The sequence below is a fragment of the Geotrypetes seraphini genome, chromosome 11 (assembly GCF_902459505.1).
Source record: "Geotrypetes seraphini chromosome 11, aGeoSer1.1, whole genome shotgun sequence".
NCBI lineage: Eukaryota > Metazoa > Chordata > Amphibia > Gymnophiona > Dermophiidae > Geotrypetes > Geotrypetes seraphini.
The window spans coordinates 140,170,733-140,184,117 of NC_047094.1; the positions used below are offsets into that span (position 1 = coordinate 140,170,733).

The window sequence follows — 13,385 nt, forward strand, 5'->3', positions numbered from 1 at the left end:
TGGTCTCTCTGAAAACTTCCTAGTGTTGAGTGTCTAAAATTATCACAAAACTCCTAAATTTAGGAGCCCAAAAAGTGGGTGGCAGTAGGGGGTGGATTTTGGGTGGGGTAAAAAAGTTGGGCACATAGCACAGATTTCAGCACTAGGTTTATAGATCTAGGCAAATAAATGACAGGCCTAAATTTGTAAGCATAACTTCTTTAGCAACTCTCCAGACCGGCATAGGAAAATCTTACAAGCGGGTTATATCTCATCATGACCAGCAGGTGGAAACTGAGACAAAACTTTGGAATAGTACATACCAGGTATCTCCCCCCCTAATTACCTCAGTCTTCTGTCAGTCTCCAGCAGGTGTTGGTGAGCTGTACCCATCTCCCTTAGGGCTGTTGGAATTTGTTTAGGGCTTTTCGTCCCCTTTTTGGTGCCGGATTGAGCTTTGGTGGACCCTGTTTGGGGATCCATCCTACCTCGGGGGTGTCAAACCCGGCGAAATTTCCACTGGGCTTGGGGCTGCTTCCTACCCGACCTCTGATTTTGCCTGGGGTCATTTCAGCAAATGCAGTCCTATTGGGGGGCCCGTCAGGTGCTGGAAATCTCTCCGTCGGTTCCCCCACTGTCCATCCTGCCCAATGACTCTTTGCCGGCGCCCCCTTTGGTTCCGGTGGGTGCTTGGCTGTGTGAGTTTTTTCTCCAGAGTGGGTAGACATAACATCTAATCAGGGTCCTGGAGGTGATTCGGGACGGTTCTGCTCTGCAGTTTGCCCACTCCCTGCCAGATCATTTTCTAACTTTTCCTTGTCAGGCAGTGTGGAAGAAGCAGGCTTTTCACCAGACTCTTCAAAGATTGCTAGATATCAAAGCTGTTGTTCCGGTTCCCCCTCAGGAGTGTTGCACCAGCAGGTACTCGATTTACTTTGTGGTGTCCAAGAAAGAGAGGTCCTTTCAGCCCATCTTAGATTTGAAAGGGGTCAACAGGGCTGTTGGAGTTCCGTCTTTTTGCATGGAGACAATGCAATCTGTGATTCTGGCGGTTCAGCCGGGGGAGTATCTAACCACTCTCGAACTGACGGAGGCCTACTTGCATGTTCCAATCCGGCCTCCCATCAGCGCTTCCTTTGTTTTGCGATCTTGGGTCAGCACTATCAGTTCTGTGCGCTTCCTTTTGGTCTGGCCACAGCTCCCTGGATGCTCACCAAGGTTATGGTGCTCGTTGCGGTGGACCGAGGGCATTCTGGTGCATCCCTACATGGACAACTGGTTGATTCATGCAAAGTCGTTCCAGGAGAGCTCCCGGGTCACGGCTGGGGTGATGGAGTTCCTGTAGTCACTGCGGTGGGTTGTCCAGCTTGCCAAGAGCTGGTTGGCCCCCTCGCAGCACCTGGAGTATCTTGGGGTTGTGTTCGACACCTCCTTGGAGAAGGTCTTCCTCCCAGAGGCCCGAGTAAGCAAATTGCAATCTCAGATTCGCCTGCTTATGGCATCCCGGTGTCCTCGGGCACAGGATTTCCTCCAAGTCTTGGGGTCGATGGCGGCTTTCTTTGACGTGGTGAGGTGGGTTCGAGCCCACATGAAACATAGAAAGATGACGGCAGAAAAGGGCTCTTCAGTATGCTCTGCTTCGGAGGTGGTCGCCCCAGAGGCACAGTCTGGATCACCTTGTTATTCTGCGGGGCTTGGCTCACTGCAGTCTTCGTTGGTGGCTCCAGACCTCCCATTTTGTTCAAGGGATGAGTTTGGATCAGCCACAGTGGACGGTGCTTCTCACGGATGCCAGTTTCCTCGGTTGGGGAGCTCGGTGTCTCTTCCGTTCCTTCTTGACGGATAAGTCGGTCAGGGTTCTGTCGGACAGTGCCACAGCGGTGGCCTATGTCAATCGTCGGGGGCACCAAGAGCACTCAGGTGGAGCAGGAGGCGGCTCAGCTCATGGTCTGGGCAGAGTCACATCTTCAGGACATCTCGGCCTCTCACATAGCCAGAGTGGAGAATGTTCAAGCAGACTTCCTCAGTCGTCACATGCTAGATCCCTGAGAGTGGTGTCTAAGCCATGTGGATTTTCAGTTGATAGTGCAGTCTTGGGGTCAGCCCCTCATGGACCTGATGACCACGGGTGTCAACGCCAAAACACCAATGCCAAAACACTCCGCAGAGACGGTCAGGCCGAGGTTCTGGATGCTGTGGTTCAACCATGGTTAACGGGGGGGCTGTTGTATGTGTTCCCTCTGTGGCCGTTAGTGGGCAGAGTTCTATTCTGCATTGTTCGTCATCCGGGCCTGGTGGCTCTGGATTGGCCCAGGCAGCCGTGGTATGCGCATCTGGTGTCAAATCCTCTTCCTCTTTCGCACAATCTTCTGACTCGGGGCCCTATTCCCATGTTCGATCTGGATCCTTTTTGTCTTACGGCTTGGCTTTTGAAAAGGAATGCCTAGGTAAGAAGGGGGTATTCAGATAGTGATCTCCACTCTCTTGGGGTCCCGGAGACTTTCCACTTCTCGGGCTTATGTGCAGGTTTGGTGTATATTTGAGGAGTGGTGTTTGCTGCAGGGAGTGGTCTCTTTTCTCACTTCCCTGCCTAACATCTTAGAGTTCTTGCAGAATGGCCTGGACAGGGGCTTGGCTTGGTCTTCTTTCCGGGTTCAGTTTGTGACCTTGTCAGCCTTTTGTGGGTTATTACGGGGTCAGGGTCTAACTGCCATTCCTGATGATGTTCGCTTCTTGCAGGTGGCCAAATTGCTCAAGCCTCCCATGCGACCTTCTGTTCCCTCTTGAGATTTGAATCTGGTCCTTTCCAGGTTGGTGTTGCCCCCCCTTTTGAACCTTTAGGTGCTGCTCGTTGAAGGACTTTACTCTTAAGGCAGTCTTCTTGGTGGCTATTATTTCTGCTAGACGTGTTTCGGAACTGCAAGCTCTCTCTTCTAGGTCTCCCTTCCTCGAGTTTTCTAGGGAGCGGGGCGTGTTGAGACCTGTTCCTTTCTGCAAAAGGTAGTTTCTTCTTTTCATGTCAATCAGTCCATGGTCCTCCCAGTGCTGGGTAGTCGGGAGGGTTCTTCGGAACAGAAACAGTTGCGCAAATTGGATGTTGGTTGGGTCCTTCGTACGTACGTGCAGAGGACCCTGGAGATCAGGAAATCAGATCATCTTTTTGTCCTTCTAGCGGGACCTCGTAAGAAGGATGGCGCTTCCAAGGCACCATTGCGTGCTGGATTAAAGAGACTATTGCTTCCACTTACCTTCTTCAGAAGAAACCTGTTCCAGCCATTCTCAAGACTCATTCCACTTGGGATCAGGCCGCTTATTGGGCAGAGTCTTCGCTACTGCCTCCAGTGGATATTTGTAAGACTGCTGTTTCGTCTTCCTTGCATTCCTTTGTCAGACACTACTGTTTGGACGTTCAGGTGCGTTGGGCCGTTAGTGGGCAGAGTTCTATTCTGCATTGTTCGTCATCCGGGCCTGGTGGCTCTGGATTGGCCCAGGCAGCCGTGGTATGCGCATCTGGTGTCAAATCCTCTTCCTCTTTCGCACAATCTTCTGACTCGGGGCCCTATTCCCATGTTCGATCCGGATCCTTTTTGTCTTACGGCTTGGCTTTTGAAAAGGAATGCCTAGGTAAGAAGGGGGTATTCAGATAGTGATCTCCACTCTCTTGGGGTCCCGGAGACTTTCCACTTCTCGGGCTTATGTGCAGGTTTGGTGTATATTTGAGGAGTGGTGTTTGCTGCAGGGAGTGGTCTCTTTTCTCACTTCCCTGCCTAACATCTTAGAGTTCTTGCAGAATGGCCTGGACAGGGGCTTGGCTTGGTCTTCTTTCCGGGTTCAGTTTGTGACCTTGTCAGCCTTTTGTGGGTTATTACGGGGTCAGGGTCTAACTGCCATTCCTGATGATGTTCGCTTCTTGCAGGTGGCCAAATTGCTCAAGCCTCCCATGCGACCTTCTGTTCCCTCTTGAGATTTGAATCTGGTCCTTTCCAGGTTGGTGTTGCCCCCCCTTTTGAACCTTTAGGTGCTGCTCGTTGAAGGACTTTACTCTTAAGGCAGTCTTCTTGGTGGCTATTATTTCTGCTAGACGTGTTTCGGAACTGCAAGCTCTCTCTTCTAGGTCTCCCTTCCTCGAGTTTTCTAGGGAGCGGGGCGTGTTGAGACCTGTTCCTTTCTGCAAAAGGTAGTTTCTTCTTTTCATGTCAATCAGTCCATGGTCCTCCCAGTGCTGGGTAGTCGGGAGGGTTCTTCGGAACAGAAACAGTTGCGCAAATTGGATGTTGGTTGGGTCCTTCGTACGTACGTGCAGAGGACCCTGGAGATCAGGAAATCAGATCATCTTTTTGTCCTTCTAGCGGGACCTCGTAAGAAGGATGGCGCTTCCAAGGCACCATTGCGTGCTGGATTAAAGAGACTATTGCTTCCACTTACCTTCTTCAGAAGAAACCTGTTCCAGCCATTCTCAAGACTCATTCCACTTGGGATCAGGCCGCTTATTGGGCAGAGTCTTCGCTACTGCCTCCAGTGGATATTTGTAAGACTGCTGTTTCGTCTTCCTTGCATTCCTTTGTCAGACACTACTGTTTGGACGTTCAGGTGCGTTGGGACGTGGTGTTCGGTGAATGTGTTCCGATGGGGACTCGGTTTGTAAGATTTTCCTATGCCGGAGAGTTGCTAAAGAAGGAGAAATTAGGTTCTTACCTGCTAATTTACTTTTTTAGCCTCTCCAGACTGGCATTGGATCCCACCCTGTCTATTGTCTTGTTGTTCTTGCATGCAGATTTTGCTATTTTGGCGGGTTCTAGTGTTTTTCTAGGGCCGGGGAGATCTAAGAACAGGGCTGTGGCTTGGCTGGCATAGCTGGCGAACTGTGGGGACCTTTGCTGTTTGCATTTGTTCCTTTGCATTTTCCAACCGCGTTCCTGTTTTTATTAGTTGATACTCCTGTTCGGAGTCCTGATTTTTTTCTATTTATACTTCTTAGTTCTGCTTGGCTGTTTGGCAGACTGAGGTAATTAGGGGGATACACCTGATATGTACTATTCCAAAGTTTTCAAAGCAGTCTCCACCTGCTGGTCATGATGAGATATAACCCGCTTGTAAGTTTTTTATGCCGGTCTGAAGAGGCTAAAAGAAAGTAAATTAGCAGGTAAGAACCTAATTTCTCCTTTTAAGCTCCTAAATTAAGATGAAGTTCAGCTGAAAGCTTGGCCTCCAAGTTTGACTGAAAATAGGACACAGATTTATGATATTTTATTTAATATCAGGTCCAGAAAGGTTAAAGGTTTTGGGGGGGGGGTGTTTGTTTGTTTTTTAATTGTTACATTTTGAAACTTTCATAGTTTTGACTGGCTTACATAAAAAATATCTTGTAAAATATGAATTCCCTAATTTTGTGCTTCGATGCTGTGCTTATGTGGAAAATTGTTTTATTATTGATTTTGCTCCTTCTCCAAAGAATGAGGATAGCAAGTCCTTGCATATAGACGATGCAATCCAGTGGAGCCAGCTGGTGAGCTGCATTGCAAAGCTTTCAGATATTACATGTCTTTCCAGAGTGGTGTACAGCAGGCGTGTTGGGTTCCTCTGTTCGCAGCACAGTTTCACTTTTTCCTTAGCGCCCTCCATTAAGGTAAACTCTTAATTCCCAACTTAAGTGGTTCACTGGATTGTCATTGCTCAAAACTGACCCTTCCTTTGTGAGAACTCCTGATTAAGGGTTTCTACACTGCTTTCACTTTGAGCAGCGTTGGTCAGGGCTTTCTTTGCCACTGAGTCATTTGATTTTGCTATGGCTTTTTTAGACCCGTGTCCCAAAGAAAGGGCTTCAAGTGGTGTCTCAAGCTCTCTGAGATATATTTGATATTTGATGGTTTGTTTCTGAAAAGTATTTGGTATGATCAAAAAGGCCACATGTTCATCTCACTAAATTACATCTCCATAGACTTTAATCAGTAAAAAGGTTGTTTTTTTGTTTTGTTTTGTTTTTACATCCTGGTCCAGCCCAAATGCATGACTGTTGGCAGTTTGCATCTTAAAAAGGGCATCAGACTGATCTTTGTCCAAGTCCTGACCAAAGACATGAAAGGATTCTGGTGTCACAAAACTGAAACTGATGGGGTTTTGTTTTTTTTTTTTCCCCAAATATAAACAAGTCCTGACAACATGGGTAATATCACCAATGGAGCCCGTTGAGGGAATTACTGCTCTGGGTTGGTGTTCTAGAAGCTTTTGAGTAGGCTGACCACACGGGCACACCACCTCTTGCCTGTCACTGTCACATAATATACTGTTTCAATCTGTTTTTCTGTAGAGTCAGCCAAGAGTCACCAGAGCATACACTGAATGCATTTTTTTCTGAATAATTTCAAGTATCATGCGGTGAATTTTAGCCTAAATATCTTTAATTTTTTTTTTAATCGTTTTGCCTCTCAGGCTCCAGGTTGGGATACTTTCATCATAGTCATTTAATATCACGTTGGCTGTTCCCCCCTCCCCCTCAAAAAAAAAAAGCACCTAACAGCTTCAAGAAATACACCCAGTGCAAGAGGGCCATATCCATAATAGATACCTACTATAAGTGGTGCCTGCAGTGTGTGGGGCTTGAACATGATTCCTTTCATAAATTATATTCACAGATGCCCAAGAGAAGGGTTTGTAACATAGAAACATGATGGCAGATAAAGGCCAAATGGCCCATCTGCAGTAACCATTATCTCTTTCTCTCTCCGAGCGATCCCACGTGCCTATCCCTGTGAAGCAGCTCAGATGACATTTAGTGTAGATCTGTCCGATCCATTGACTTCAGTATTGGAGGTCTCCATGGGTCCCATAGCTGAAAAATGCTATAGATTTATTGGACATCGAGAGAGCCTCAGTCAGCTGAGACGTTGAACATTGACACTGTCAGGCTGGTCATCCTTTAGGTCCTACCCAAAGAAGAGGCAGGCTTTGTCTTTGGTGGCAGAACGCATAGAAATTCTGCCTCATTAGAGCATCGAGGCATAAAGCATCCCCAACATGAGGATTGTTAACTTCCACAACAATAGGAGGTGTGCAGTGACCTCCAAGGAGCAAAAGTTTCCAGTATGCTTCAGGTGACTTTAGGTGTTGACACATTCACCTGTGTCAAATTTGAGGCCATTTAAAATTGGTTAGGATTATGTTCTAAGTTGCTACCTTAACCAGTAGGATTTACACCTTAACCAGTTCATTTCGTTTATATTGATACACTCCTAAGTTGACTACAATCCTGCTAGACTCCACCCTGTCCTACAAATCCCAAATTCTTTAGCATTCCTCCTGACCAGCAGAGACAGATGTGTTTACGCTCCTCTGCCAGCAGGTGGAGACAGAGGTATTCACTTTTGGAAGTAGTACAAGTGGGCTGTGCAGTCCCATCTACAATTGCTCTGTTCTCAGTCTCCAACAGGTGGAGGTGGTAAGCCTGTGCAGTCATCTTTTTCCCCTTGGTCAGGGTCTGTTGGACGGGATAGGCACTGTCCTTTTCTGCCCTTTTTTCTTGTTAGATGGAGCTGGGATCCCACGAGGGGCTCATCACACCTCGGGGGTGTCACACTCAGGTGGCCGAGTCCCTCCCCCCATTCCCCCACTTTTTCTCTAGAGGTGCCTCAGCTATAGGCCTTGCCTGTGGTCATTGACTACAGCCTTGAGTGCCCGAAGGGTCTGCTCCTGTTACTTTAAAGTTTTATAAAAAAAAACAAACCAAAAAACCCAAGTTTTTGTCTGTGTGCCGGTTTATAGGGACAGATTTCATGCATAGTTTTCTTCCCTTTACCTGCTGGGTTCATTCAACCTGCCTTGCAAGCCTAAGAAGTGCTCAGTGTGCTCCAGCCAAGGGCTTAATGTGGCTGGTGTGTCTATTTTTTTGCTCATGGCCAGAAGGGGGAACCCTCAGCATCAGATTGTGCTGGCATGAGGGATTCCCCAACAGCCACAAAGGGTGGGGAGGCCCGAGGTTCCCTTATCACCAAAGGTGCTGGGGATTCCCTTGCCGTCCGAGATTCACACTGGCTCCCAGTACAAGCACGCATACTGCACCCTATTCAAAGCCCTAAATGGAAACGGACCAAGCTATCTGAGCAACTGCCTAATCAGGAAAAACACATCCAGACCAAGGAGAACTCATGCACACTTTACCCACCCCCCAATCAAAGGTATACGACGGACTATTAGCCACCAGAGCAGTGAAACTAGACTGCCACCTCTCCAATCTGCTGACCATGATGCCCAACTACAGAGATGTGCTCATGAAGGTGCCAATGCCACTCTGGAAAGCTCTTGAATATCACCAGTCAAGCTCCATCAGATGAAGTCCATATGTGAGAACTTTTGGGGCACTGAGGGCACCTGCTACAATTAAGTAACTTGGCTTTCTCTGAGGACAAGATAGTCATAAGAATCCCTAGCTAAAGTGTGGGTGGGGGCACTTTACTTTGTCTTCCTAAAAATTGTTTTTGAAAGGTGTGAGTTTGAGAGTTTGCTGTGCTTATTTAAGAAAAATAAGATACAATTGTTTTGTAATAGTAGGTATTTCTATGCTGCTCTTTGCATTCTTAACATTTTGTTCCTCTTGCTGTAGGTCAGAGAGCTAGTTTGAAGTACTGGTATGACAAGGAGTGGTTAAGTCATGGCTGCATGCATGGCTTGGCGTTTTTGGAAGACAATTATTCGCACCAGAACGCAAAAAAGATTGTAACCACTCACCAGCTACTGGGTGATGTACAGAGAGTGATCGAAGTGCTGCATGGCCTACAGCTCAAGATGAAAATTTTACAGTAAGCTGCACTTCTCCAAAATAGTCAATAGGTGCACCAGGCCAGGTATTTTCAACTGATCAGCTTCTGAAAGTTAGTTAAGCCAATTTGTGCTGCTGACTGGTCCACATTGATCCAGGCTACTCAGGTGATTTTGAGCCCCCTGATCCATTAATGAGTCTGTAGAAATCAATCTACAGGCTGTAGCTGGAAGATCAGTCCTTTGTAGGTCAGGCTTTTATTTTCTGGGTTGATCAGTAGGCGCTCTTTCATGGATGTCCTTGCATCAAGGGAATAAGATATTCTGTCCAAAGACTAAACAAAACTATGTAATGTTTTCTAACCCTTGTCTCCCAAGTACTATGATCCCACTGACTAAACGGTCTATGTCCAGGATTCTGGAAGTTGTATTGGCTGTTTGCTGATCACTACATTATCAAAGCTTTGGAATTCAGAGTGTAAAATTGGTACATTTTGTCATAAAGTTGGAGTATGCAGGTCTCTTCTGTTTACAGCTTCATCTGCCTCTTAAGTTCTGAGCTTCCAAGAATGCTGTGTAACAGTTTGCACTCGGATCCTTCCATCTTCATCCAGTAAAGAGATAGAAAGTGAACTTTATGAGAATATTATACAAAACTTGTCCTAACTGCTATGCAGTGGGGCAGGAGACTGTTGGTGTCCTCAATGAGAATAAGCGCATTACACTCCTAATCGGAAACTATTCAGCTATATAGATACTGTGCATGTAGGCAGAACTGGAGGTCCTGGGGAAACAGGACAGACCCCACTGGGTGGTATAAAGGGCAGGGATATGAGACACAAGGTCTGACCCAGGGTTGCTTCCACCCTGTTGCAGAAATGTGCCATACAGCTTATCACAGACTTGCTTCCTCCTACAGCTGAGATGAACATGGTAGGTGAGGAAGAGGAGGTTAGCTCCTCTGCATCCAAGGAAGATGAGGCCCCAGAAAGCACCCCCACCACAAGGCCAAGCCCTTAAAAGGACACCACCAACATCTTGGCCGCCCTCCATCTCAAGCCAGAGCCTGTAGATGAGGGGCAATGAGTGGCATGGCTGCATTGCTGGTCCTCCAACCCTAGGAGAGGCAAAGGAACCTGGAGGATGACAGCTGCAGAAGGCAGACAACAGACATGGTGGACTAGGCTTAACTCTTGACTCAGTGACTCTGCTCTCCCCTGTGCTCAGATGCCTAGGGTGAGCCATGGCGACGGCATGAAGCCTGGCTGCTGTTTGATTCCCCTGTGAGAGGACCTGCACGTTGCCTCATGGTCACCACCATGGAGGGGATGCATGCAAGCATACTTCCCCCTGCAGAGTCGAGTTGGCCGTAGAGGGAGAAGGGTACAAATAATGGAGTTTCGGGAGATAAGAGGAGACACTGAGGAGTTGCAGAGTGAATGTACTTGTAAGTCAATAAGAGGAGTGTGAACTGTATGTGGAAATGGATAGGGAACCGATGAAGTGACTTGAAGAGAGAGCTAATATGAGTGTAGTGACGGAATGTAAGTCTTGCAGCAGAATTCTGAACAGATTGAAGGGGAGAGAGATGGTTTAGTGGAAGACAGAAGCGAATTGCAGTAACCAGGCATAAGGTGATAAGAACATGGAGAAAGTACAGGAAAAATCTCTACAGGTCATACTGAAGTCCGCATTTATTTGGTAAATGGATTATTTGGGGATGGGAACAATTGTGTTGTGTCTTCAGTCCAATAATCCAGTTGAATGCCTGTGTGCCATATGAGCCTCTTCATCCATCTGTAATGACACCTGATAAACCTCCCCCCCAAACGGATTCAAGCTATTTACATGGTGTTAAAAACAAGCCCCCTCTGCCTAGGTTCCTATCCCCACTTCAGTCCTTATATACCCACATACTGTATATACACCGAGAACTATTTATACATGCCAAGAATATTTTGGCACTCCCTCCACCCAATTCTCACCTTGCTACCCCTCTCTCAAACAAGAGGCAAAATGACCCAGACATTGACAAGTTTTCTGATACTTCAGTTAGATATATTTCTAGAGTTCCTCTGCCGCACTTCCTGTAGTTTACATCTGGGGAACACAGAAACTATGACGCTGAGGTCCACCCATGTGAAGAAGTAACTGCCCTCGTGGCTCAGATTTAGCTGATCAAACACAGAAGGCTTGAATTCTGCCAGCCCTGTTGAATCTAAACCTATACCGTATATACTCGAATATAAACCGAGATTTTGGGACCAAAAAATGGCCCCAAAATGGGGGTCTCCGCTTATATTCTGATCATCGCCCACTCGCCCCCCTCTCTTGGACTTGTTGCAAGCCTTCGCCGAGCTTGCCGTATGTTCTAGTGGGTCAAGACAGGAGGGATCCTTCCCGTCTCCTGTCCCGGCTAATTCTGCCAAATTTTTTTTTTTTTTTTTACACCTCTGCGTACCTTTTTGAATCCCTGGTGGTCCAGCAGAGTACCAGGCAGGAGCAAGCTTTCCGAACTCCTGCCTCTGCTGAGCCCCTCCCTGAATGGCCGCCTCGAGTTCTCACGGGCCAGAGGTGTACTGAATGGCAGTATGCAGTTGGCTTTAGAATAAAACAGCCAGTGCACTCGATAAAAACAGCCTAGACTTTACATTATGGAATAAGCACTTCCCCTGAAGAAGCCATACAGCAGTGAAACGGACAGACCAACCTTTATTATTCAATGGCTGATAATTGAAGTTAAATGTGAAAAGATTCTATTTTCAGTAATGAGAATTGTTTAGGAAAATCACATTAATACTGCCTGTTATCAATCACACAAGTATTCCTTTTCAATGCACATAAATTTAGGTGTAATTAACACGAAAAAAAGAAAAAATATACTGGGGTTTTGTGACCAATGATGATGTTCATGGCCCCATTAAAGTGTTTTTGCTCGCTCTTGCCCACTGCACCTCTGGACCACCAGGATTTGGCAGAGGAGGTACAATGGACAGGGCAGAGAGGGGGGCAGGGTGCAGAGCCTGGTGGTGGCCTGCAATAAATCTGGGAGGGGGGCGCTGACCTGAATATAAACCGGGACCCCCATTTTTGGTTTATATTAGCATATATACGGTAGTAGCCATGAATAGCTTAGTGGTTAGAGGACTGGGCTGACAAGTCTGATTCAAATCCCTTTGTTTTTCTTACTTAACCTTACATTAACTGAGGTGCAGACTTAGATTGTGTGTCATCTTGGGGCAGGGATACTTGTGTACCTGACTGTACCTTACCTTACCTTGTGAGCTAAATATAAATAAATAATACATCTGTGTAGTTGGGAAGTCAGCAGCACAGAAATGGCACAAAAACGGAGTGGAGGATGAAAGGTGAGAGAATTTAAATTGGAATGTGTTTACAATCTAAAATCAGAAGCCCTAAATATAATGAATCCATACTAATAAAAGCAATTTGCAGTCTAAGGATATCCTCATAGGTGTGTGTTTTGTTTAGGGAAGGCTTCTATACCGCTACCAATGACTCAGTTCTGAGTGGTTTACATGTGCTCACGTGCTGGTGATACAAAACTGAGAATGAGTTTTTCTGTGATCTGTAGTGGTGGTGCAGGACAGATTTAGAGAGTTTCTGTGTTGGTATTCGATCGCCGATGGTTTGATGCGTGTACATTCTTTTACATTGTGAATCCTTTGGGATCTTGACCCGCTGTAGAGCACTGCAGGTGGTCCAGAATGCTTTGTTTGCCTGTTAAAAGTAGGATTGTATTTCAAGTGTTGGTGTTGACTTTCCAGGCAGTCCATCATGGTTTAAGAGCTTGGTATTTATCTCAAGTTATGATATGGTATCATCCACAATGTTCACTGAGATCTGCAACAGACTAAATATGCAGCTATTAGAGCAATGTCAGTGGCTGGGGTGAATTGCGGAATGGCTTAGCTGGAGAGTTAAGGATGGTGAATAATTATACAGCAATTCAAAAAAACTTTGGAGCATCTTTTTATTTGTAGAAACCTTTTTTTAAGATGGATGAAGGCATTGAGCATCAGAGAGGACGAGACATTCATTGACAAGGTTATCCAAGAGCTGTCCCAGATCACCGAGCAGGAGCCAGGCAAGATCATCCTCAAGACGCCCAAACTGACCAAACCTACAACTTTGGCACCAACGACTGGGGTGCAGGAGGAGGATGGGGACGCTGACTCTTGGCAGTTGGTAACCTCCTCCACAAGAAAACACGGAAAACATTCTTCTAATTCTTCTTTTTCATCTCCTGTCTCCTTCTCTTGCACACAGGGCAGCCCTACATCAACCCCACTAATAACCTTGAGGAACAGATTCCAGATACTACAGGAAGGACCCGCGAGCAAGGCACAGGAGGTCAACATTCAGACAGTCCCAGTTCCAGAGACAACTAATCAGCTCCCCTCAAAGAAGCGCAGAGTAGTGGTCATTGGGGACTCCCTGCTGAGGGGCACCGAGGGACCAATCTGCAGACCGGATATGCAGTCGAGAGAGGTTTGCTGCCTGCCAGGGGCCAGGATCCAGGACGTGACCGCCTGCCTAGACCGACTCATCAGGCCCGAGGACTACTTCCCCATGCTCCTTATTCACGTGGGTACGAACGACACTGCCAGGAACACCCCAGAGAACATACCTAA

At 46.8% G+C, this 13,385-nt stretch overlaps 1 protein-coding gene across 1 annotated transcript in view; it reads left to right on the forward strand.

Annotated features, from left to right (window-relative positions):
- The window catches only part of PHF20 (PHD finger protein 20), a 177,819-nt gene that overhangs the window by 153,505 nt on the left and 10,929 nt on the right, over positions 1–13,385 (forward strand). Inside the window, exon 26 of the mRNA XM_033962633.1 lies at positions 8,576–8,771. Coding sequence (XP_033818524.1) covers positions 8,576–8,771 — 196 coding nt within the window. The remainder of the gene's footprint in view (positions 1–8,575; positions 8,772–13,385) is intronic.